We start from the raw sequence: 25,778 nt of genomic DNA, 5'->3' as shown, positions 1-25,778 counted from the left end.
CAAAATAAGGGGGGGGTGCAATTGTATGGGGGATATAACCAAAATGAAAATGCATACATTGTGCAAAAATGAAAAATGAGGGCCTCCCCGGTGGCGCAGCGGTAGAGCGCTGGGTTGCGAAGCTGCCCGCGGCCTCTGCGGCGCCGGTTCAATCCCCGGCTGCTCCCCGGCCACCGGAGGAGGGTCCCACATGGTGCGCAGACCTCTCCTGCCGCCCGCTGCTCCCCTCAGCAGTGTACTTCAGTCCTTCTGCCTGCTCTGCTCCCCGCTCTGGCTCTGGTGAATTCTCTCACCCTCCCGCGCTTCTGACTGTACCCAGTGCATGTATAAACAAAACAAAAACAAGCAAACAAATAAAGAAAAACATGCCTCTATTAAAAAAAAAAAAAGAAAAATGATGTAAGAATTATATAATATAAAATATTAAAAAAGAACCCTCACTAAAATAAGAATCAATGATAAAAAATAAAATAGAAATAATACAAACTAATAAATTCTAAATGAGCACAAGTTGCTCAATGTTTCACTGCCATATGAGACTGGGGTGAGACTCAATGAGAGAAAACATATTCTCTTAATTTTAGATGCTCAAAGATACTGACTTTTAATACATTGATCATATTAGAAGATTTTGATTTAGAAATGTGACGATTTTTGCTTCATACCTGGAATTTTAGCATTCAGGACACTGAGTACGTTTTCACACTGAACAAAATCTCAGCAATTAATGGGATTAGATTGTAATGAAGAAAATCCAGAGGAGGTGCAGCAGACCTCTCCTGTCTCCCCACTGCTCAATCTGTTTGTTCTGCTCCCCAGTCTGTGTCTGGTGAATCCTCTCACCCCCGCACCTCTGGCCTCCACCCCAGCTCTTACATGCATAAAAATTAAAAAAAAAAGAAAATCCAGAGTAAATGAGTAAATTAAAAATAATTATTTTTTGAAACTCAGAATGTTATGCCTTGTCATTCTAAATAGTATGACAGATATGAATCAAGTAGAAAATCAATAACTCTTACAGCAACATGTTGAATGCTTCATGGCTCTGACATGAACGTGAGGCTGGCAGGGACGTGTGACTATTTATGGACCTGAACTTGGGATGTTTTGCCAATTTCATCACTCAGGGATTGTTAGTGATTTTCTAAAATAAAGTCACAGTATTTAAACAGGGTCATGGGCCTCCCCGGTTGCGCAGCGGTTGAGCGCTGGGTTGCGAAGCTGCCCGTGGCCTCTGCAGCGCTGGTTCGATCCCCGGCTGCTTCCCAGCCACCGGAGGAGGGTCCCGCATGGTGCACAGACCTCTCCTGCCGCCCGCTGCTCCCCTCAGCAGTGTGCTTCGGTCCTTCTGCCTGTTCTGCTCCCCGCTCTGGCTCTGGTGAATTCTCTCACCCTCCCACGCTTCTGACTGTACCCAGTGCATGTATAAACAAAACAAACAAACAAATAAAGAAAGAAAACATGCCTCTATAAAAAAAAATTAAAAAAATAAACAGGGTCAGGAAGAGATTTATGTCACAAATTATTTCACCATTTTAAATTTGTATACAAATCACTAAACAGATGTCAAAATTCTTGACCAACACGTATCCTGATTTATTTCCTTGTTTTCATTACATTTCTTGGCATTATTCCCAGCAATATGCTGCAAATATTTTATATTACTATATTCTCCCAAAATTCCTGCTTTAAGTGGAATGGGATGAGGAGCAGAGTGGGCAGGGCTGCCCCATATACAGACGTCCCACATATGCGTGGGCCTGGGGTGAGGACCAAAACCGCACATGGGGGACCCGAGTCCCTGGGACCAGCAGGGACAGCCACATGCACAGACTGTCTGGCTCAGCCCCTGAGCAGCCACCTCCCTGCACAGATGCGCATGAGTCTGAGGGGGACAGAGGGGCCGGGGAGGGACCTGGGGGTGGACGAGCTTCTCCTGCAGCAGGGACAGCGGCTATGACCATGGGAAGTAGCTGCAGGAGAATCCACCTCAGCTCCTTGGGTAAGGGGAGGGCCAGGACAAAGACTGGGAGGGCAAGAAAAGGAGGTCACCCTCTCAGTGCATGCGACTCAGGGGCAAGGGGTACTCAGAGTCACACAGTGACATGGGGTGGGGACAACCACCCACTGCTGTGATGAGGGACATGGGCACCGACCAGGAACAGTCTCGGGCCTTCAGTGTCCACTTGGTCCCAAAATGTGCACCTGGAGCTGCCCTGGCCAGTGTTTTGCGAAGACTGGGAGCTGAGACCCCACAGGCTAATTTGAGGCCATTCATATTACTGAGGCTGGCTGGGGTGACCCTCTGTTGAGATTTTTGCTGACTGGGGACTGGGGACGGCAGTGAAGGGGCCAGAGTCAGGGTTTCAGGGGTGCCATGCACGAGAGGTGGTGAGACGGGAGGAGACTGCTCAGGGAGCTGAGGTCAGTTGAACTTTCTTAACTTCTGCTATTCCCACAGGCGGCGTGGACAGTGGTGGTATCTGTGCGTCACTGAAGCTGTAGAGGCCGAGCAGAGCAGGAACTGAGATTCCTGTGGGGAGACGCTGGACAGAGAGCAGAGAGCGGTCAGTGGGAAAGGACAGCCCTGGTCACCTGCAGAGAGACACTCTGGGTCCATCAATTGTGGACAATCCTGACGTTTTATTCCTCTAGACTTTCATGCAGTGATGGAACCAGGGGGGATGAATCCCACCATCGTGACAGAATTCATCCTCCTGGGGTTCCCAAGCCCAGGGGACCATGGGCTTCTTGCACCCAGTGCTCTTCTCCCTGGTCTACCTGTGCGCCCTGCTGGGGAACGGGCTCAACGTCCTCATCACGACCCTGGACCGGCACATCCACACCCCCATGTACTTCTTCCTGAGGAGTCTGTCCTTCACGGATCTCTGCCTCCTCTCAGCCACGGTCCCCAAGTCCATTGTCAACTCTCTGAGGAACAGCAGCTCCATCTCGTTCCCGGGCTGTGTCCTCCAGGTCTTTTTGCTGGTTATGTCAGCAGGTGCAGAGATGACCCTCCTCACCACGGTGATGAGCCTTTACCGCTATGATGCAATCTGCCACCCCCTGCACTATGACATCATCATGAGCAGGGACAGGTGTGTGCAGCTGTGTCCTGGCTGGGTGGGGGTATATTGGCTGTGATGCACACAGCTGGAACCTTCTTCTTGTCCTACTGTGGGTCCAACATGATCTACCAGTTCTTCTGTGAAATCCCACAACTTTTGGCTGTTTCCTGCTCTGGAAAGTTAATGAACAAACTTGTCCCCATTCTCATTAGTGTGGTGATGGATTCCTGCTGTTTTACTTTCATCATTATTTCCTATGTCCACATCTTCTCTGCTGTCAGGAAGATCCCATCCACAGAACGTAAGGCCAAAGTCTACTCCACCTGCCTTCCCCACCTGCTGGTTGTGGTCCTGTTTCTCTTCACCAGATTCTTTGCTTCTGGCTGTACCCAGTGCTTGCATAAATAAATAAATCTTTAAAAATATATATTTCCTAAAATAATGCAGTCATTTTTCAAAACTCATTTCTGTGTGACATTCAATATATGAATCCTAGTTTTTTAAATATTATGGCTGGTATGTGAAAGAATGTTCTAGAACTCACTCATCTCCAACGTTTACATGAAATCAAGCAGTTGTGAAGGGGGTTTGTCCTTGGGAGTGCATGGTCACAGGACCCCAGTTCTGGGCATTCGGTACCCACAGCCCCTGTGTGTGTCTCTATTGAGGACCCCGCCTTGTGGAGGGGAGGGGAGACAGAAAGTGGGGGCCTCCCAACCCTCACGATTCGTAGTGGGACAACATCCTCCAAGAGAAATTCAGTCTTCTATTCAAAAGTCCAGTAGGAATTGCACTTGAAATGAATCTCCCAGAGATGGGTGGAAGTTTCTTAAACAATCTGAATATGGGTTGTTTCCGTAGCCTACCTATTGTAAATAGTGCTGCAATAAACAGAGTGGTACAGGTGTCCTTTTGAATTAACATGTTTTTGTCCTTTGCGTAGATCCCTAGGAGTGGAATTGCTGGATCATATGGAATCTCCATTTTATCAGTTTGACGAATCTCCAAACATCTCTCCATAGTGGTTGGACCAGTTCATACTCCCACTAGCAGTGCAGGAGAGTTCGTTTTTCTCCACATCGGATGTCCGCTCATAGATGACTGGATCAAGAAGATGTGGTCTATACACACAATGGAATATTACTCAGCAATCAAAAAAGATAAATTCATGGCATTCACAGCAACACGGATGGAGCTGGAAGGGATCATGCTCAGCGAAATAAGCCAGAAAGAAAAAGAAAAATACCAGATGGTCTCACTCATAGCAGGAAAGTAGAGAATCCAAATAAGAGAACAGGAAAAAAAAAGTGATTATAATAAAGTAAAAATCTAAACCAACAGGTGACTATAAACCAGAGACACACTTCAATGGGGAGAAAGGTGTAGGATCAAAACAGGTGTGAAGGGCACAGGAGACGGCAGTGATGGTCATGGGTGAGTGGGTGCTGGGAATCTCACAGGGACTATACCTGAGATGAGAAAGCATACATTGTACAAAAAAATGAAAAATGATGTAAAAATATATAAAAATTATTAAAAATAAAAAACAGGACACGGTGTCTCCAAACACGCCTGACGGATCATAACAGACTCAGTCCAGAAAATTTTTCTCTTATAACATGCACATTAATGACTGATGTGGAGATTTCAGAATAAAATCTGTGTGGGGAAGTCTCCCAAGTTACTCACCTTTCCATGAAGGACCCTGATGGCAGGTGTCTCCCGCCTGGCCTCCATCACTCTCGGGTCACAGCCTTTACACACTTTCTGTCTTGGCTTTGAGCGAAGCCTCTCGAGTCTGTTGAGAAGAGGATTTGACCTCACGAGTGGGGTGATGTGGTGTCATTTTAATAATTGCCATTTGTCATGTCTTTGCTGTCTTGTTTTGGGGTTCCATTTTTGCCCCTCTGTGTGTGTGGTGCCCCACTCACACTCCATGGAACACCTACATGAACACCCTCCTGCCTCCACAATTCAAGGGAAGGGAAACCCCAAGGGTAATAACAAGTGGCCCCACCACACTAGAGCACTCCTGGGCCTCAGAAACCACTGTGAGCACAGGCCCTGCGGGGGGAGAAGCCATGTGCACCCCACACTCCTGACAAGGGCGAGTGTCCATCCACACACGTGTGTCCCCACCACAACAGGGAGCAACACACAGTCGAGACCCGGGCCAAGGCCTAGAGGGACAGTCTCTAAGGAGGATGCGCTGGTGGCTGCAGAGTCGTTGGCAGGTGGATTCAGGCTCCAGACCCTGCTGCGAGCTTCGCTGGCACGTCCTGACCCCGCCACAGGGATGTGTTTACTCGCGTCCGGGGATGGGCTCATCCTGCGGGGCCAGCAGAGTCCTGGGCGTGATTGTGTCATTATTCAGCGTTAACTCTAATAAGCTGGGCTGACTCTGTCCTGCTGCTTCCTGTGACCTCTGAGAGCTGCCGATGACAACGCATCAGCTCCTCACACTCAGCCCACACTTTCCATCATGTCCCCTTCCCTCAGCGTGTGCTGGACACTGGGGTCCACACGGTGGACAGACTCGAGTCTGTGTCCGGAGAGACTTAAATGTGGGGAATGTGCTCCTGGGCTGAGGAGCTTTTCTCAGCAGCGTGAGCAGGAAGGACTAACCATTCTCTTCATGGACTGAGGAGTTTCAACCAGAAGAGTTTAAGTGAGGATGCAGGATCCCCCAAAACCCTCGTGAGCAGCAACCCAGCCCCTCCAAGCCCCCACAACCTTCTCCCTGGGCCAAAAAGACACCCTGTCTGGCACTGACCCCGCCTGCCCCTACCACGCAGGCAGAACAGGGGAAAGGCAGAGTTGTCTCTTGGGCAGTTCGGGGGGTCCAGAGCATTAGGGGTCACAGTTCCCAGAGGCAGGATCCCCCAGAGGCAGTCATGTGTCGACTATGAGGACGAGGGGGTGTCATGAGAGAGCACTGGTGGGCGGACGGGGCCACAGTGTCTGTCCCCCTAAAAGCCGCCGCGGGGATCCCTGGAGTTGGGAGAAGCGCCAAGTGCCATCACATCTGAGGCCATGGGCAGACACCGCTAGGCAGCGCATGTCCCTCACCCCAGCCTCGGCCATCCCCGGGCCCTTAGCAGAAGCCCCATAACATCCACCTGCCCCGCACTGTCCTCGGGACCATGTCCGCCTCACAGAGCCCTTTGGACACAAATATCTACATTTCAGTCAAAGGTGAACGTGCATCTGGGACATTCCAGGACTTGTCCTGTGTGTCCTCCAGTCCCATGGGTGCCCCGGGAACGCATATGAAGGGGTCACTTCCCATCAGGAGAGGAAACGGACTTTAGTCACTTCATATCCATCCTGCGACCACCTCACGGTCGTGCAGCTTCCCCAGGCATGGCCAGCTCTGCGATGACCACTGTCCAGTTGGCTCCCACACCAGAGAGTGATCCCCGCCGGTCATTTGTCTGGAGGAGGCTCCTCGCATGCTGGTTCCTCAGTGTCCCCTGAGCCCTGTCCTCCCCTCCAGAGCTGGCCACAGATCCCCTCCAACCCCCAGGGGACCCCAGCCCCGCCATGTCCACCCTGCCCGCACCCGGGCCTGGATTGTCCACGTGAAGGAGATGTCCAGGCGAAGTCAGCAGCAAGTCAGACTCAGGCACTAGAGGGGCCGGCAGGATCATCAGGACAGGGATCTTGTTCCAGTGCCAACAACTCGCACTTTGGGGTTCAGCTTCTGCCCCATCTCGGCCCGGTCTGGGGTGTCTGTAGTTGTCCTGCTTGCCCTGTGCCTGACTCTGCCGCACCCACCCTGCCAGTGCCTCCCCCCACCTGCCAGGACCAGGTGTGGCGACGACATTCCTGCTCCCTGTGGATGCGGCTTGTCCTGGCTCTGATGACGGGGCCATCCTGGTCCCTGAGGTGGTCAGGGGAGGGAATGGGGCCTGGAGAACAGGATAAGTTACATTCCTTCCCACAGAGGAATCCACCAGCAAAATTTCCCCTGACAAACTCAGAGCACCAATTATCACTGGGATGTGCCACAGGACGACACTAATTAGGACCATGTGCTGAAAATGGGCGCTTGTCCCTCTGGAGTAAAGTCACTTGATGGATGGATCTTGGACAGTGTCCAACACGCGGACACCAGCTCCAGAGTTCAAATAGCCCAGCCCTGAGGCCCTGCTCTCTCCATGAGACGGCAGCAGGACGGGGTGGAACATCCTGTGAGTGCTCAGAGGCATCCCCACGAGCCTCGACCATGGAGTGAGAGGCCAGGATGCCCTCTGTCCGCGCCATGGAGACAACCTCAGGACACACATTCAACACGGCAGTGGGAACTTTCTCCCCAGACTGCAGGTATCTGCCCCCAGCCATTTGCAGGGAAGAATCCACTCACACTTGAGGGTTTTCAGATCAAGCTTCATTTTAGACTTGAGAAAGTGCCGCAGGTAAATTATTCACTTTGTAAATCATGACAACTAGTGTTGACGGGGCCCACGTAGTCATGTCCCACTGCCCTGTCAGCCTGGGTGAGACTTGGTGAGAGAAAACATATTCTCTTGTAATTTATGATGCTCAAACACATTGGCTTTTAATACACTGAGCATATTAGAAGATTGTGACTTTTGGGAGATGTGATGATTTCTGCTGCACACCTGGGATGAGCATCAGCACACTCAGTGTGTTCTGGGCACTGAATAAAATCACAGCAATTAATAGAATTGGATGGTGATGAAGATATTCCAGAGGGAATTAAAAATCATACTTATTGTTCAATTCAGAATGTTATGCCTTTTCTCCTACACGTGATGACAGATATGAGTCAGGTAGAAATTCAATTAACTTGTCAGCAACACTGTTGACGTCTTAAAGGCTCTGGCAATAACATGATGGTGGTGCAGACATCTGTCTATTTATGGACGTGAACTTGGGAGTTTTCCCCATCTCCACACTCAGGTATTGTCAGTGTAATTGTAAAATAAATCATAGTATTTAAATGGGGACTGGAGGATATGTCAAGTTATTTTATCCATTTTAAACATGTATTTAAAGTCTCTCGACGGATGTCAACATTTTTCACTACAATGTACCATGATTTATTTTCTTGATTTTATTAAATTTTTGGAAATATTCTCAACAATGTGTTGCAATTATTTTATATTACTATATTCTCCTAAAAATCCTGCCCTCCCCTGGGCCTGTCCCTCCATCAACCACACAGAGGGAGTCGAGGATGAGATTGGGGAGGGGGAGGAGAGAGGGCAGGGCTGTCCCGTGTCCAGACATCCCCACTCACGCACGGGCCTGGGGTGGGGAACAAACCCATACCCCGGGGTACCCAGGTCCCTGGGACCGGCAGGGACAGCCACACACACAGACCGTCTGGCTCACTCCGGAGTGGCCTCCTCCCTGCACAGATGTGCATGAGTCTGAGGGGGACAGAGGAGCCAGGGAGGGACTCGAGGGTGGACGAGCCCATCATGCAGGAGGGACGTGTGGGTGTGACCCAGGAGGAGACTCTGCGGAAATTTGTGGTCTCTGGGTCCTCAGATGTGGGGAGTCAGGTGCAGGGAGATGAGGGGATGAGGGGATGGACCAGGAGTCAGCAGTGAGGCCACAGGGGCAGGAATCGGACAGAGGAGGCATCAGGGCAAGCTGCACGGGGACACTGAGCCCAGATCATTCAGTTCCAGGACAGTGTCGGGTCCTGGGGAGCAGGAAAACAGGGACCGCACACCCCATCTCCCTTCACACCATTCACTGTGGGGCCTCCCCGGACCAGGGCTGTGCTGGAGGAGCAGGGACAGGCTCTCTAGGGTGGGGAGGGGCTGGGCATGGTCATGTGTCTGAAACTATGCCCTGGACAACCTATTTGAGGTGTGCTGGGCTGTGACGCTGGGGACTGGGCAGGAGGCGGGAGCAGAGGGCCTGGGTGGTTGTGGGGGAGCTTTGTCTATTGACTTTTTTGACAGATATGAGATTCTAATTGTTCAAGTTTTGTAGGGGCAGTTGAAATATTCAGTTTTCACTAATTTTCAGGACTTATGTGGAGAAGTAATAATGACATATTCACATGAGGTGGTAATAAATGGGTTGAATGAAACAGCAGACATAGATGATATTAGCATCCATAGAACTAGAAGGAAGAATTATGTAGAAAATGAACTAAGTTATTTTGTATACATAACCCATTTTATTTTCAAAATTGGAAAAATTAAGGTTTTGTTTCTCTTTCCTCTTTTACACAGAAGATGACTCCAGGGGTGACCAATCTCACGGCCATGACAGAATTCGTCCTCCTGGGGTTCCCCACCCAGGGGACCATGGGCTTCTTGCACCCAATGCTCTTCTCCCTGATCTACCTGTGCGCCCTGCTGGGGAATGGGCTCATCGTCCTTATCACCACCCTGGACCGGCACCTCCACACGCCCATGTACTTCTTCCTGAGGAGGCTGTCCTTCACAGACCTCTGCCTCATCTCAGCCACGGTCCCCAAGTCCATTGCCAACTCTCTGAGGCACAGCAGCTCCATCTCCTTCCCGGGCTGTGTCCTGCAGGTCTTTGTGATGATTATATCTGTAGGTACAGAGATGTACCTGCTCACAGTGATGAGCCTTGACCGCTATGCTGCCATCTGCCACCCCTTGCACTATGACGTCATCATGAGCAGGGACAGGTGTGTGCAGCTGACAGCTGTGTCCTGGCTGGGTGGGTGTGTCATGTCTGTGATGAACACAGCTGGAACCTTCTCCTTGTCCTACTGTGGGTACAACGTTGTCCACCAGTTCTTCTGTGACATCCCCCAGTTATTGGCTATTTCCTGCTCAGGAAATTTAATACACGAACTTGTCCCCATTCTCATTGGTGTTGTGTTAGATTTCTGCTGTTTCATTTTAATCCTCATTTCCTATGTCCACATCTTCTCCGCTGTCATGAAGATCCCATCCACAGAAGGTAAGGCCAAGGCCTACTCCACCTGCCTTCCCCACCTGCTTGTTGTGGTGTTGTTTGTCTCCGCTGGGGTCTTTGCTTATCTAAAGCCAACCTCAGGGACCCCGTCCATGTCTGACCTGTTCATTTCTATGTTCTACACGGTGGTGCCCCCCACATTTAATCCCGTCATATACAGTTTGAGGAACCGAGCCATGAAGTCAGCTGTGGGGAGACTGATGAAGGGGAGACACACCTAAATGTAATAGGGAAGATGACTTCATGGCTCCACTATGAGACACATATTTTAAATTACTGAATCATATTCCTCCTCATATTTTTCTTACTACGTATAATTCCATTGCACAATTTAAAAATATATGCTCATTTTTAATTATATTTATGGTGACTTCATATAGTCTGCTGCTTGTAGACTTTATTGTCATTGATTGTTCCTCTGTTACACTTTGGTGCCTCTATATTCTCTGTACAATGGAGGTCACTGAACTTCCAGACACTCTTTGCTGTTCTCTATTTCTGTGCTCCCGGCTGAGAGGGGTAATGGTTGGGTTTCTCTCAGTTGTGAGCAGAAATTATCTCACAGGGGCAGCATCTCCAGTTTCTAAGGCGGCTTTGCCTTTAATGTTTTCTTGGTCACGGGTGGGATCAGTGGCCAAGGGCAAGACAGAGATCCCTTTACTTAGTAGGTGGGGCCTTCACAGCATAAATAAGGCCTGAGGATCTGAAGTTAGAATCTGAATAGTCAAGACTTTGTAGACAAGGACATACATGTGATGTGGTGGAGACAACCTGGAAGCTCTGGTGTGGGCACCACCCCGCATTTGCCATAATCACACTCACCAATGGTGGACACCAGAAATAAGAAAGGTAAGTTCATGTGCAGTATAATTACAAAAAATAAAAAAATTTCTAAAATGCACTTGGCAGGAATTTGAGATACAATAAAAGAACTTAACAAGTTATGATGGTCAAAACAAAATGATAGCTAGTAGCTTGCCTTGCATCTAATATTTCCAGAAATGTGTTAGGAATGTCCTCCATGACTTCACACCACACTTCACAGGAGTATTGTCCCCATTTATTTCATCACTTAGATTGGGCAGGAAAGGCAGGAAAATGCCCTGGCCGGGCAGGTTATCAAGAGGAATCGTACCTAGAATGTCTGCATTTTTCACAAGCACGTTCAAATGAAAAAAAAAAAAAAACTCATCAGATTTATGTGTAATGAAATGATACTATCATTTAGTATACTTGTAAAGATATGTAAGGAAATGAAGGAGATTTCAATTTGGGACGTGAAATGCCCCCATGATTGTCACTTGCTGTCTGGCTTCAGCTCCTCTCTGTTGACTGCATCCACCTTTGCTTTCCCATCTATGACAGCCAATATTTGAAAATTTCACACCAAAATATTTCATGATAAAAATTAGTTCCAACTGGATATCAGACATTTAAATTGTTATGAAACAATTCACCTTGCGAGGAGGCTCTTCAGTCTGTCCATGTTCAGGTGAGATCCATGTGGCACAAAGTAAATACGGAGGCTGCCAGGAAAGGTTAGAAAATGGCAACATCTAGGGCCTCCCCAGTGGCTCAGCGGTTGAGCGCTGGGTTGCAAAGCTGCCTGTAGCCTCTGCAGCGCCGGTTCGATCCCCGGCTGCTCCCAGGCCACCAGAGGAGGGTCCCACATGGCGCGCAGACCTCTCCTGCCGCCCGCTGCTCCCCTCAGCAGTGTACTTTGGTCCTTCTGCCTGCTCTGCTCCCTGCTCTGGCTCTGGTGAATTCTCTCGCCCTCCCGTGCTTCTGACTGTACCCAGTGCATGTATAAACAAAAACGAACGAACAAATAAATAAATAAATAAAGCATGCCTCTATTAAAAAAAAAAAAAAAAAGAAAATGGCAACATCTGGACATTTGAAATCTGGGATGACAACTTGATACTGTTCTTTTAAGTGATTGGTGTTTTTGATTTTTCTGCTGATAAGTTAATTTCTTAATATCAATTCTTGATACTGTTATAGTCCACTGGTGGGATATGAGTATTTAATATATGTATTAAGAACCCGAATCAGAGCATTGTACACATTTATGAGACTATTCATTGACAACTTTGTATAATATCATTAAAATATTTAAGTAAAAAACATTAAATGTTTCAAGATTCTATGAATTTAAAAATGTAAGCACAATGAAAATTGCTGTGGACACCAAGGTAATATACATTGCGAACTCTAAAGACTCCACTGAAAAAATAAATTAAATTAAACAAATCTCTTCAGTATACTTTAAAAGTACAAAATCAACACATGAATATCAATTGCCTTCTTATGTGCAAAAAAGAAATCAGAAGAGAAGAATTTGAGAAGGCAATCTTATATATAATCACAAAATTACCTAGGAGTAACCCTAAAAGAGAAAGTGAAGATACAAAGAAAATTGTAAGACATTCTTAAAATAAATTGGAAACACACAGAAAGGGACAGATATGCCCTCCTCATGGACAGGAAGAATCAGGATTACAAAATATCCATCTGACTCAAAGTAATTTACAGATTCATGCAATCCAAATGAAAATTTCAATGGCATTCTCAGATATATGAAACAAACATTACAGAAAAGCATATGGAACTACAAAAGGCCAGACCACAAACAGCCAAAACAGTCTTGACGAAAATGTGTAAGAAAGGAGAAACACACTTTCAGACTTAAAACTATATAGTAAAGCTCTAATAGTTAAAGCAGCATGGTACTGGGACAAAAACAGACAGGCCCGCCACTGGAATATAATGAGGGCCCAGGAATCCACCCTCATCAGGATGGACAGTGACACTACAACAGAGGAGCCAGAGCAGGCACTGGAGCATGGATAGTGGGGAAATGGTGATGGGAAAAGCAGACAGACACACACAGCAGAGTGAAGCCAGGTCACTGCCCCATGCCCTACAGAAGAATGGACTCAAACAGATAAACGCCTGTTTCCAAATGTGTGAGGTCAGCATAGTCATGCAGCAAACCTAAGCATATGACACCATGAGCAGAAACCCTAAAATACTATTTCCTAAAGATTAAAAGCAAATTATCCAAACAAACTGACAATTATAATGTAAGTGCAGTGATAGGTGCTGTGGTGGAAAAGAACCGCAGGAATACACAATTTCAGTGACGAGTAAAGTTTTTCTTCTGAAGGGCTGGTGACCCCCATGGTCACTCACTTCTGCTGGACGTCCATTGTCTTTCCACTCCTCTCCCCCTCCCTTGGCTCCCTCCTGCCTCTTTCCGTGCCCCTTCCCTCCCGCCTCAGGCTTTCCCACATCCCCCTCACGCACATCTCCAGGGCCTCTCTGTGAAGGTCACGTGGGAGGTGACAGGCGATGGTCCAGCTGTCTAGACAGGGACTCAGGGCACTGTTATGACTAATGGTGCCCACCACGGCTGATACGACAGGTGGGGAATGGAACCTGGAAATGAGTATTTGTCTATTCACTTCCACAGAGGCGTCAGCCACACACAAAATCACATCTGCACACCGAGTGTGATATTACTTGCTGAGACACACTGCAGGATGCTCCAATTAACACAGTCAACTAAACACGGCACTTTCTCTCTGGAGGAAGGTCCCTGAGGGCTTGAATCTGGACAGTGTCCAACACCCGGACACCAGCTCCAGAGCTCAAATAGCCCATCCCTGAGGCCCTGCTCTGTCCATGAGGTGGCACAGGACAGGGTGGAACATCCAGTGAGTGCTCAGAGGTGTCCCCACAAGCCCCGACCACGGGATGGGAGGCTGGGACGCCCTCTGTCCACTCCACGGGGACAACCTAAGGACACAGATGGACACAGCAGTCGGAACTTTCCTCCGCAATTTGCAAGCATTTGGTTCTTAGGCAGATTTCAGAATGGAAATAATTCAGACTTGAAAGTTTTTAGAATGCAAGCTTCATTTTAGATGTGAGAAAGCACAGTAATTAAAATACTCATTTTATAAATCCTGAAAACTAATAAATTCTGAAGGTACACAAGTTTCTCAGTGCCCCACTGTCTTATCATGCTGGATGAGTCTCAATGAGAGGAAATATACTCTCCTTGAACTTCAAGTGTTCAAAAGATTGACCTGTCATACCTTTATAGATTAGAAGGTTTTGATGTACGTGACAATTAATGCTTCATAACTGGCATTTGAGCATTCGGCAACCTGAGTTGTTGTAGGCACTGTATAAAAGACAACAACTCATAGAAATACATTGTGATGAACAAATTCTAGGGGAAATTTAATATAATACTTATTGTTAAAAATCAGAGTGTTATGCCTTTTGCCTACATGTTATGACAGACCTAAAAGTCAAATACAAATTATGTCACTTCTACCCAACATTGTTCACCGTTTTAGGCTCTGGCACTAGAGAGAAGATGGGTGGGGACTCCTGTCTCTTCACAGACACGGACTTGGGGTTTTTCCCAACTCCACCACTCAGGGCTCATGACTGACACGCCACAGGAAGAGAATATGTCAGAGCTTCCATCATCATGACAGAGATGTTTCTTATCAGTCACAAAATGTCTACATCTTGGGCCACCTCATATTCTGATTTATTTTCCTGTTTTTGTAAATTTATTAGGAAGATTCCACCACTGTGCTGCGCTTATTTTATATTACTATACTCTCAAAAAAATCCTGCCTCCCCAGGGCCTGCCCCTCCGTCACCCCACAGAGCGGGGAGAGAATGACATTGGTGAGGGGGAGGAGAGAGGGTAGGGCTGCCCCGTGTCCAGGCGTCCCCACTCACGCATGGGTCTGGGGTAAGGAACAAACCTGCACCCGGGGGACCCGGGTTCCTGGGACCAGCAGGGACAGCCACAAGCACAGACCGTCTGGCTCAGCCCCGGAGAACGGCCTCCTCCCTGCAAAGATATGCATGAGTCTGAGGGGTCAGAGAGGTCAGGAAGGGACCCGGGGGTAGACGAACCCATCATGCAGGAGGGACCTGTGGGTGTGACCCAGGAGGAGATTCTGCGGGAAATGTGGTTTCTGAGTCCTCAGATGGGTGGGAGTCAGGGCAAGGAGGTGAGGAGAGGAGGGGACGGACCAGGAGTCAGCAGTGAGGCCACAGGGGAAGGGATCTGACAGAGGAAGTGTCAGGACACGCCACACGGGGATGCTGAGCCCAGATCATTCAGTTCCAGGAGAGTGTCGTGTCCTGGGGAGCAGGAAAACAGGGACCCGCACACCCCATCTCCCTGCACACCTGTCACTGTGGGATCTCCCCAGACCAGGGTTGTGCTAGAGGATCAGGGAAAGGCTCTTTAGGGTTGGGAGGGGCTGGGCAGGTGATGTGTCCTCTGGGACTGTGCCCTGGACAACCTCTGGGAGGTGTGCTGGACGGAGATGCTGGGCAGGAGTTGGGAGCCCTGTGGCTGGGGTTGTCAGCTGATTGTTAGCTGGGTTTGTTGAGAGATATGAGATTTTCAGTTTTTCAAATTTTGTAGGGGAGAGCTGAAATATTTCAGTTTTCACCAATTTTCAGGACTTATTTAGAAAATGTAATAATGGCACATTTACATGCGTGGAAATATATGGGCTGAATAATGAGGTCTATGCAGATGATGATTTTTGACTCAATAGGAGCTAGACAAAACAATTATGTAGAAAATAGATTCAATTATTACAAATATGATAACCCATATATTCCATCTTGGAAGATTTTTACATTTTCTTCCCTTCACCTTTCTCAATACAGATGACAGCTCCAGGGGTGACCAATCTCACAGCGGTTACAGAATTTGTCCTTTTGCAGTTCCTCACCCAGGGGACCATGGGCTTCTTGCACCCGCTGCTCTTCTCCCTGGTCTACCTGTGCGCCCTGCTGGGGAACGGGCTCATCGTCCTCATCACCACCCTGAACAGGCATCTCCACACCCCCATGTACTTCTTCCTAGGGGTGTGTCCCTCATCTCAGCCACAGTCCCCAAGTCCATTGCCAACTCTCTGAGGTACAGCAGCTCCATCTTGTTCCCGGGCTGTGTCTTCCAGGTCTTCATGGTGATTATTTCAGGAGCTACAGAGCTTTACCTGCTCACGGTGATGAGCCTTGACCACTATGCTACCATCTGCCACCCCTGCACTATGAAGTCATCATGAGCAGGGGCATGTGTGTGCAGCTGACAGCTGTGTCCTGGCTGGGTGGGGGTCTCCATGCTGTGATGCTCAAAGCTATAACCTTCTCCTTGTCCTACTCTGGGTCCAACGTGGTCCACCACTTCTTCTGTGACGTCCTACAACTACTGACTATTTCTTGCTCAGGAAATTTAATGAGTGAACCTGTCCCCATTCTCGTTAATGTGGTGTTGAGTATCTGCTGTTTTATTTTCATTGTCATTTCCTATGTCCACATCTTCTCTGCTGTCAGGAAGATCCCATCCACAGAAGGTAAGGCCAAAGTCTACTCCACGTGCCTTCCCCACCTGCTGGTTGTGGTGCTGTTTCTCTCCACTGGATGCTTTGCTTATCTGAAGCTGACCTCAGTGACTCCATCCACATCTGATCTGGTCATTTCTAAGTTCTACACGGTGGTGCCCCCCACCTTCCATCCCGTCATATACAGTCTGAGGAATAAAGCCTTGAAGAGCGCTGTGGGAAAAGTGATAAAAGGCCAATTCTCCAACAAATAAGTCATCATCAATTATTTGCCCGCATTTATTCAGTTTCCCACTAACTCTACATTCATCATTTACAAAATAAAGATGCCTCCTATTAGTATTTTCCTTTCATCACAAATTCATATTCTTATATTGTCAATGTGCTCTTGTTTACTAAAATAATGCATTCCTTTGCCAAACCTCTCCCTGTGTGATGTTCATAAACTGAATCCAGCTCACAGTTAAAAACATGTATTTGGTGTAGAAAGAATGCTCTAGAACTCACACATCACCAACATTTACTGAAACCAAGTGGTGGTAAAGGGGTTCTGTCCTTGGGGGCACACCGTCATGGGACCCCAGTTCTGGGCACTTGGTTCCTACAGCACTGTGAGTCTCTACTGAGGGCCCTGTTCCAGTGGAGGGGAGCGGAGACAGGTGAGTGGGGTCCCCCCCCACCACAATTCCTACAGGAGCATCTTCCTATAAGACACATTAATGTTTCTGTTCAAAAGACAAGGAGATCTGCTCCTGAATCTGCCAGAGATGGGTGGAAGGAGGATACTTAAGGAATCAGAATTGACAATTGAAGCCTGTGGCTGAGGGGAGTGTTCATCTCTATCACATCCTGTTTTTATCGAGTCTCTACACTGCCTTGATGGAGTATTTTGAAAATAAAATAGCTCTTAGGAAAATGCATCGCTGTTAAGAACTACCTTTCTGGTTTTTACATTTATGACTTTGAAGCCATGGGTTGTCCTCCGGCTCACGGTCAGCTCCCCTCAGTTTCCAGGTCGCACCTTGATGTGCGGCGGCAGGTCTGCTTCCTGACTGTCTTGCAGAGAACTCTGGCGTTCACTGTGCATCTGTCCTGGGAACTGTGTCGTTCCTTATTTAAACATCCTGTGAGGAGAGCACGGCAGTGTCGTCGACTTCCATCTCTCCGCGGCATCTGCCCTGCACGGCCGAGGTTCTCGCAGTGTTTCCCCAACCCTGGGGACTGAGCTGGGTGATGTTCTGCCCCTCACGCCCTTTCTCCGGGGGCAGGACGCTGTGTCCCACATTCTCCCGGTGGCTCTACCATCGTCAGTCCAGGAAAGCGGAGTCGAAATGAAAAGGCACGGTGGCTACGAGCTCGAGTCCATTCCAGGTTCCCGGTCACATGGCCCGGGAGTTGCTCACGTGTAGATTCTCCCCAGTGTGGCCTGAGCAGCCGCTCAGTGCTGCTCATGAGTGTCACCGCACCACAGGGGTGACGGGACCACAGTCCCCACCGCCTGGTTGTCACGCCCTTCCCGGGTCAGATCCCGACCATGTGTTTTCTACTTGCCCTTTGAATAAATGCGCCGAGTGTGTTGGGAAGGAGACTTTTCCCACAGGCTTCATCACACCACAATGTTTTTTATTATTATGGCTTTGTGGCTTTGTGTGAAGACTGGGAGAGTAATGCTTCCCTTCCTCCCCCTTTTAGTCAGGAGAGCTTTAGCTATTTCAGATTTTTTTGTGATTCCATATGAATTTCAGCAATATTTGTTCTATTTCTCTCAAGAATGCCATTGAGGTTTCTACTGGAAAGACACTGACTCTGGAATTTGTTTTTGGTAGGCTGACTTTTTGATAATACTGATTTGACTGATCTATATGCTGGGGATGCCCTTCAATTCTTTTTTTTTAAGATTTATTTATTTTCATTTATTTATACAAGCACTGGGTACAATCAGAAGCGCGGGAGGGTGAGAGAATTCACCAGAGCCAGAGCAGGGAGCAGAGCAGGCAGAAGGACCAAAGCACACTGCTGAGGGGAGCAGGGGGCGGCAAGAGAGGTATGTGCGCCATGTGGGACCCTCCTCCCGTGGCCGGGGAGCAGCCGGGGATCGAACCTGTGCTGCAGAGGCTGCGGGCAGCTTCACAACCCAGCACTCAACCACTGGATTTTATTTTCCAATATTCCTTTTCAGTGTTTTGAAGTTTTCTTGTTTGAGTCGTTCACCTCTTTGTTAGATTTATTTATCCCCAAAGGCAATTAATTTATTGACTTTGAGGGGATGGTTCTTGATTTCTTCCTCTTTAGACTGATGGCTTGCAAAGAGGAAGGCTGCTGACTTTTGTTATGGAGAATACAAACACTCTTGAAGTTTTACAAGTACATTTTCCCTATGAAAAAATCATTGCATGATGCTTTTCACAGTTGCTGTGTGTTCCCTTTAGCGTTCTTCTATCCAAAATTAAAGGTAATATTAATTAGGTCTCATTAAAAACACACACATGTTATTATTCACCCTCAACCTAAGATGGAGAGAGTGAAGGGGCCAGGAGGCAGAGACTGGCACTCACAGGCGCAGGAGATTTCTGATTATACTCTTTTTTTTTTTTTTTTTTCACATCGGGGTACTTTCTTCCATTTCTGCTAAAATGTCAATATAAATAATAAAGTTTAAAGTCTAACAAAAGATGCCCTGATTCTGTGCTTGAAGATATATAAATTCACCTTTCCTTATTGATGGGTAAAGCAATGATTTCTACTTTTATTGGAAATGCAATTTTAAAGTTTATATGCAAAAAAGAAAGCAAGAGGTGGCTATTCCGGCCACAGCAAAATCTTCCATGCAACATGTTGCTGTAAGAGTTACTGATTTTCTACTTGACTCATTTTGTCATAATGTTTGGGACAAAAAGGCATAATGTTCTGAATTTAAAAAACTAGTTTTATTTTTTAATTTTGCCTGGAATTTCTTCATTACAGTCTAATCCCACTGATTTTATTCAGTGCCCAAAACACACTGAGTGTGCTGATGCTACATCCCAGGTCTGAAGCAATAATCTTCACATCTCCCATAACCAAAGCCTATGATCAATGTATTAAAAGTCAATATCTTTGAACATCATAAATTACAAGAGAATGTTTTCTCTCACTGAGTCTCACCCCAGGCTGACGGGGCAGTGGGACATGATGACTTGGGCACCGTCAGCACTAGTTGTCATGATTTACATTTTTAGACTTGAGAAAGTGTTAAACTATTAAATTAAATTAAAAAATAAAACTAGTTTTTTAAATTCAGAACATTATGCCTTTTTGTCCCAAACATTATGACAAAAATGAGTCAAGTAGAAAATCAGTAACTCTTACAGCAACATGTTGACTCCTTCAAGGCTCTGAAACGAACATGAGGCTGGCAGAGACATCTGAATATTTATGGACGTGAACTTAAGAATTTTCCCTAACGCCCTCACTCAGGGACTGTTAGCAATATTGTAACATAAAATCACAATATAAACAGGGCCTGGAGGAGATATGTCAAGTTATTTTATCCACGCAGGACTCTCCCTCCTTCCCAGCTGCTCCTGGAGCCTCAATTCCATAGTCAGAGATTTTTTATTTCCAACGGGGAGGGGAGTGTAGGGGGCGTGGTATGTGGACAGATGGGGGACTGTAGCCTTGGGGGGCTGTGGTGACCATATGAGAGATGTTAGTCTGTACCCCTAAATCATACACTGTCTATTAGACCAAGGTTGCAGAATCACAAAATAAAAACTCAAACAAATGCAGAGAAATGGGTTCTAGAAGGGAAAACTCGTAACATTTCTAAGAGACATAATTCACATCCCAGGAGACCCAGACCTTGGCCGTTCTCACTTGCTTCTACGGAATTTCTCCCTCCTCATCCCTCCTCTTTCTTTCTTCATTTCCTCCTCCCTTCCACTCCGGCTCCACACAGTCCTTACCAGGAGTCAGCAGTGAGACCACAAGGGCAGGAATCTGACAGAGGAGGCGTCAGGACACGCCGCATGGGGATGCTAAGCCCAGATCATTCAGTTCCAGGATAGTGTCGGATTCTGGGGAGCAGGGAAACAGGGACCCGCACACCCCATCTCCCTGCACACCCATCACTGTGGGGCCTCCCCAGACCAGGGCTGTGTGGGACAAGCAGAGACAGGCTCTCTAGGGTGGGGAGGGGCTGGGCATGGTCATGTGTCTTCTGGGACTGTGCCCTGGACAACCTCTGGGAGGTGTGCTTGGCTGAGATGCTTGGGACTGGGCAGGAGGGGGAGCAGCGGGCCTGCGGTGTGTTGTGGGGGAGCTTTGTCTATTGACTATTTTGACAGATATGAGATTCTAATTGTTCAAGTTATGTAAGGGACAGTTGAAATTTTCAGTTTTCACCAATTTTCAGGACTTATGTAGAGAATATAATAATGACATATTCACATGAGGTGGTAATAAATGGGTTGGATAAAACAGCATACATAGATGATATTAGTGTCTATAGAACTCGAAGGAATAATTATATAGGAAATACATTCAGTTGTTATCTTGTATTGATAACCTATTATATTTTCAATATTGGAAGAATTAAAATTTTGTTGCTCTGCCTCTTTTACACAGATGATGGCTCCAGGGGAGACCAATCTCATAGCCATGACAGAATTCATCCTCCTGGGGTTCCCCACCCAGGGAACCATGGAATTCTTGTACCCGCTGCTCCTCTCCCTGGTCTACCTGTGTGCCCTGATGGGGAACGGGCTCATCATTCTCATCACCACCCTGGACTAGCACCTCCACACCCCCATGTACTTTTTCCTGAGGGGTCTGTCCTTCACGGACCTCTGCCTCATCTCAGCCACGGTCCCCAAGTCCATTGCCAACTCTCTCAGGTACAGCAGCTCCATCTCCTTCCCGGGCTATATCCTCCAGGTCTTCATGATGGTTATGTCAGCAGGTGCAGAGCTGACCCTGCTCATGGTGATGAGCCTTGACCGCTATGCTGCCATCTGCCACCCCTGCACTATGACGTCATCATGAGCAGGGACAGGTGTGTGCAGTTGACAGCTGTGTCCTGGCTGGGGGTCTCCATGTTGTGATCCTCACAGCTGTAACCTTCTCTTTGTCCTACTGTGGGTCCAACGTGGTCCACCAGTTCTTCTGTGATGTCCCCCAGTTATTGGCTATTTCCTGCTCAAAAAATGTAATGAGCAAACTTGTCTCCATTCTCATTAGTGTGGTGTTGACTGTCTGCTCTTTCATTTTCATCATCATTCCCTATGCTCACATCTTCTCTGCTGTCAGTAAGATCCCATCCACAGAAGGTAAGGTCAAAGCCTACTCCACCTGCCTTCCCCACCTGCTGGTTGTGGTGCTGTTTCTCTCCACTGGGCTCTTTGCTTATCTGAAGCTGACCTCAGATACTCTGTCCATGTCTGACCTGGTCATTTCTATGTTCTACACGGTGGTGCCCCCCACCTTTAATCCCGTCATATACAGTCTGAGGAACCAAGCCATGAAGTCGGCTGTGGGGAGACTGATAAATGGCCAGTACTCCAAGATGTGAGATATCACAATCTACAATTATAATCCTTCATTAATTCAGCTTTTTCCTCCTAACTGTTATATGTCATCATTTATAGCCATAGTTTTTTTGCATTAGGATTATTTCCTCGTCAGAAATTCATATTCTCATAATCCTCACTATACTCCTGTTTCCTAAATTGCTGCAATCCTTCCCCCAAGCCCTCCCTGTGTGATGTTCATAAACTGAATCCATCTCGTGGTTAAAAACTTGTATTTGGTGTAGAAAGAATGTTCTAGAACTCACATTCACCAACATTTACATAACATGAAGCAGTGGTAAAGGGGTCTGTCCTCAGGACCACATGGCCACGGGTCCCCAGTCCTGGGGCTCGGTTCCCACAGCCTGTGTGTGTCTCCACTGAGGGCTTTGTCCTCGTTAATGGCAGGGGAGACAGAGAGTGAGTCCCCCTGTCCCTCACGATTCCTCACAGGGCATCTTCCTCTAGGAGATGTTCCTGTTCCTATCAAAGGACAAAGGGAAACCACACTTGGCTCTGCCAGAGGTGGAAGCATGGACGCTTCCTTGGTTAGTAGGAATCTATGAGTAAAACCTGGAATTGATGGAATATTAATTTCTATGATGCCTGTTTGGATGTCATTGTGACTGTACTCCCTTGATTGGTGTTTTCAAAAGTAAAGTTATATGAATTATCTTTGAAGAACTACATTTCTACTTAAAAGTTTATAATTTGTAACTTGTCATTGTGTTGATTTTTAGGTTTCCTTATCTTTCCAGATTGTATCTTGATCCTTCCTCTACCAGGTCTTCGCCACCTTCTTGTAGATTATACTTGTTCACTTTTCTTCTACTTGGGAACTGTGTTATTTTTTTATTATGTAAAACTTTATGCAAACTAAAGCATGGTGATATTTGCAATTTTTTAAAATAATTCCACACATCTGCACTGCAGTCACAGAGGTTATCTTTCTTGTTTTCCTACCAGTGAGAACATGAGCTGGGGGTGATGTTCCTCCTCTCCAAGAGCAAGTCACTCTCCTAACCGATGAGCACATTTTGTCCATGAAACTATTTATGATAATAAAATGTAGTTAATCACAAGACATGACTCGTCCATTCAAATTTCAGAATGAAACCTGAGTTAGAAAATCACTCAAAGTAATATTCATTTCAGTGATAGCATGATAGCACAAGACCTCCCTGGTTGCGCATTGGGTTGAACACTGTGCTGTGAAGCTGTGCGCAGCCTCTTCAGCACAAGTTCGATCCCCGGCCAGCGAGGGAGCTACCCACACGGTGCAGCAGACCTCTCCTGTCTCTCTCGCTGCTCCCCTCAGCAGTGTCTTCAGTCTGTCTGCCTGTTCTGCTCCCCACTCTGTCTGTGGTGAATTCTTTCACCCTCCCATGGCTCTGACTGTACCCCAGTTCCTGTATAAATAAATAAACCTTTAAAAAATATATGAGATCACAGTCCCATCCCTTTGGGATATGACATCATTCCCTGGTCAGATTCCTGTTGATGTATTTTCTATTTTTCCTCGAAGAAATCCAGTGAGTGTCTGTGAGAAGGGATCTTTACCCTGAGTGTTTCATCACAACATCACGCTATTTTGTTATTTGTTCTTATCAAGGAGGACATTCATTTAGACTTTTTACTGTTTTCACCGTGGGTCATATTTCACTCCCCCACATGCACCAGTGTCCACTCAGAATCTACTAAATGCCCTGCAGTGCTCAGCCCCCTCCTTCCACACTCCTATCTCCTAGCCTGTTCTGTCAGGTAAAAAGCACATTTTTTTCACTTAGTCCAACTTTTCCTTTTGCTGTTTGCCACTATAACTTTTTAATTGTTGGCTTTTTATATTATAATCCATACATGAGTGAGACCAGTCAATATCTTTCACTTTTTGACTTATCTCGCTAGCATACCCACCTCAAGGTCCACTTTGGTCACTAAGGACACTAGTTCACATTTTTATTTTATTTTTTTATTTTTTTTTTATTTTTTTTTAGAGGCATGTTTTTCTTTATTTGTTTGCTTGTTTGTTTTTGTTTTTTGTTTATACATGCACTGGGTACAGTCAGAGGCACGGGAGGGTGAGAGAATTCACCAGAGCCAGAGCGGGGAGCAGAGCAGGCAGAAGGACCGAAGTACACTGCTGAGGGGAGCAGCGGGCGGCAGGAGAGGTCTGCGCACCATGTGGGACCCTCCTCCGGTGGCCGGGGAGCAGCCAGGGATTGAACCGGCGCCGCAGAGGCTGCGGGCAGCTTCGCAACCCAGCGCTCTACCGCTGCGCCACCGGGGAGGCCCTAGTTCACATTTTTAATAGCTGTGTAGTATTCCACTGAGTATGGATCCACATTCTTTCTTCACTCCTCTGTCCCAGGCACTTGGGTTGGGGCCATGGCCGGCAACGGTGGATAGTGCTGCTGGGAACACGGGTGTGCGTGGTCTGCACTGTAGAGTCTGCACATCTGAGACAAATAGCCAGATGAGGTTTGCTCCATCCTGTGGTTGTCCTGTTGTTAGTGTCTGAAGACGTCGCCAAACTAATTTCCAGCAGAGGTGAGAGCCCTTTTCTCTCCCTCCCTCACCTTTATGTGAGTACAGTCTCTTGATTGGTCCCTTCTCATAAGTGACAGCAGTTTAGATTTCTATTTTCCCTATTATTAGAACAACTTGGAATGGGTTAAAAATTTGTATTAGACAAACCCTTAAAATACCAGAAGGAACACACAGGTGCTGCCCACTGCACATTCACCCAGAGATGAGCTTGGGGACACAACACCAAGGACCAGGGAAGAAGAGCACGTAGGAAAAAGTGCCCGCCACCCCCCCCCACCTAGAGAGCTTCTGTGCATCGGAAAAGCTATCCCCAAAATGATCCCCTGCACTGGGAGAAAATTGTGCACATCACACAGCTGACAAGGGTGAGTGTCCAGAGTATACAACGCCTACAAACCCAGGAACAGAAAGAGACACCCCAATCCAACACGCCTCAGACCCCCAGATACATTTTCCTGGGGGAGTTCAGGAGGCTGCAGCCTCTCACACTTTTTATTCACCTTGAAACTTCGCGCTCCTGAGCCCATCCACCTGCCTCACACCTGCCGCCACTTGAGTATCCCTGACAGAGTCACAGGTGCAAGTTTGTGAGACAAAATCTCCTGCATTCCTGATGCTTCTTTTGATTTTAATATTGGACAGAATCTGAGGATCCTCAATTAGTTCTGTCAGGTGATTTCTTGTGGCGTCTGACTTGCAAATTGATCCTTTTCATCCATCCCACTCGCTGTCCTGCTGTCTCACCTTAGAGGTGTCCGGGGGAGACAGAGCATCTGAGTCTTTTTTCCGCAGCTCACTTGTGGGCGCTGGGAGCTGGACGCTGCTCAGCCAGGACAGGGGTGGGGTAGGGGGAAGGACAGACATTCCCTCGTTGGCCGAGACATGACAACAGTCTCAGTGACCACCGGGTTCCCACAACACCCTTGAGCAGCTCCCCAGCCCCTTCCCCCTTCTCCCTGAGCCCCTACAGGACACCCTGCCAGGGAGTTGACCCTGCCTGGCCTGCCGCCCGGGCCTCCCACTGAGCAGGAGGAAAGGGGGTGTCCTCTTGTAAGGGCAGGACTGGCCACAGTGCAGGTTTTCTGATCCCATGCAAACCGGGTAAAGGAGGAGTCAGAGTCCTCAGTAGTTTTGCAGGTCTTTTATTGGGGTTCACCAGGTATATGGCAGGCAGGGGTGCTGGCAGGGGGGCTGGGAGGCTGGCAGGCCTCCCAGCCCCCAGCAAGTCTTCACTCTATCTGGGCTCTCTGGAGTTGGTTCTGCTGCTTCTCGGCTTCTCTTTC

The 25,778-nt window shown here is 47.6% G+C and overlaps 1 protein-coding gene across 1 annotated transcript in view; it reads left to right on the top strand.

Annotated features, from left to right (window-relative positions):
* LOC311182603 (olfactory receptor 14A16-like) overlaps positions 1 to 25,778 on the top strand; it is a gene marked incomplete at both ends in the record, with an annotated part of 74,278 nt that overhangs the window by 45,264 nt on the left and 3,236 nt on the right. The window contains one exon of the mRNA XM_084251496.1: positions 9,287 to 10,044. Coding sequence (XP_084107622.1) covers positions 9,287 to 10,044 — 758 coding nt within the window. The remainder of the gene's footprint in view (positions 1 to 9,286; positions 10,045 to 25,778) is intronic.

The sequence above is a fragment of the Talpa europaea genome, assembly GCF_964194135.1.
Source record: "Talpa europaea genome assembly, chromosome: 1".
In the NCBI taxonomy this organism is placed as follows: domain Eukaryota; kingdom Metazoa; phylum Chordata; class Mammalia; order Eulipotyphla; family Talpidae; genus Talpa; species Talpa europaea.
The sequence above is the reverse complement of the archived record's forward strand: the minus strand, read 5'-3'. Positions and strand labels throughout refer to the sequence as shown.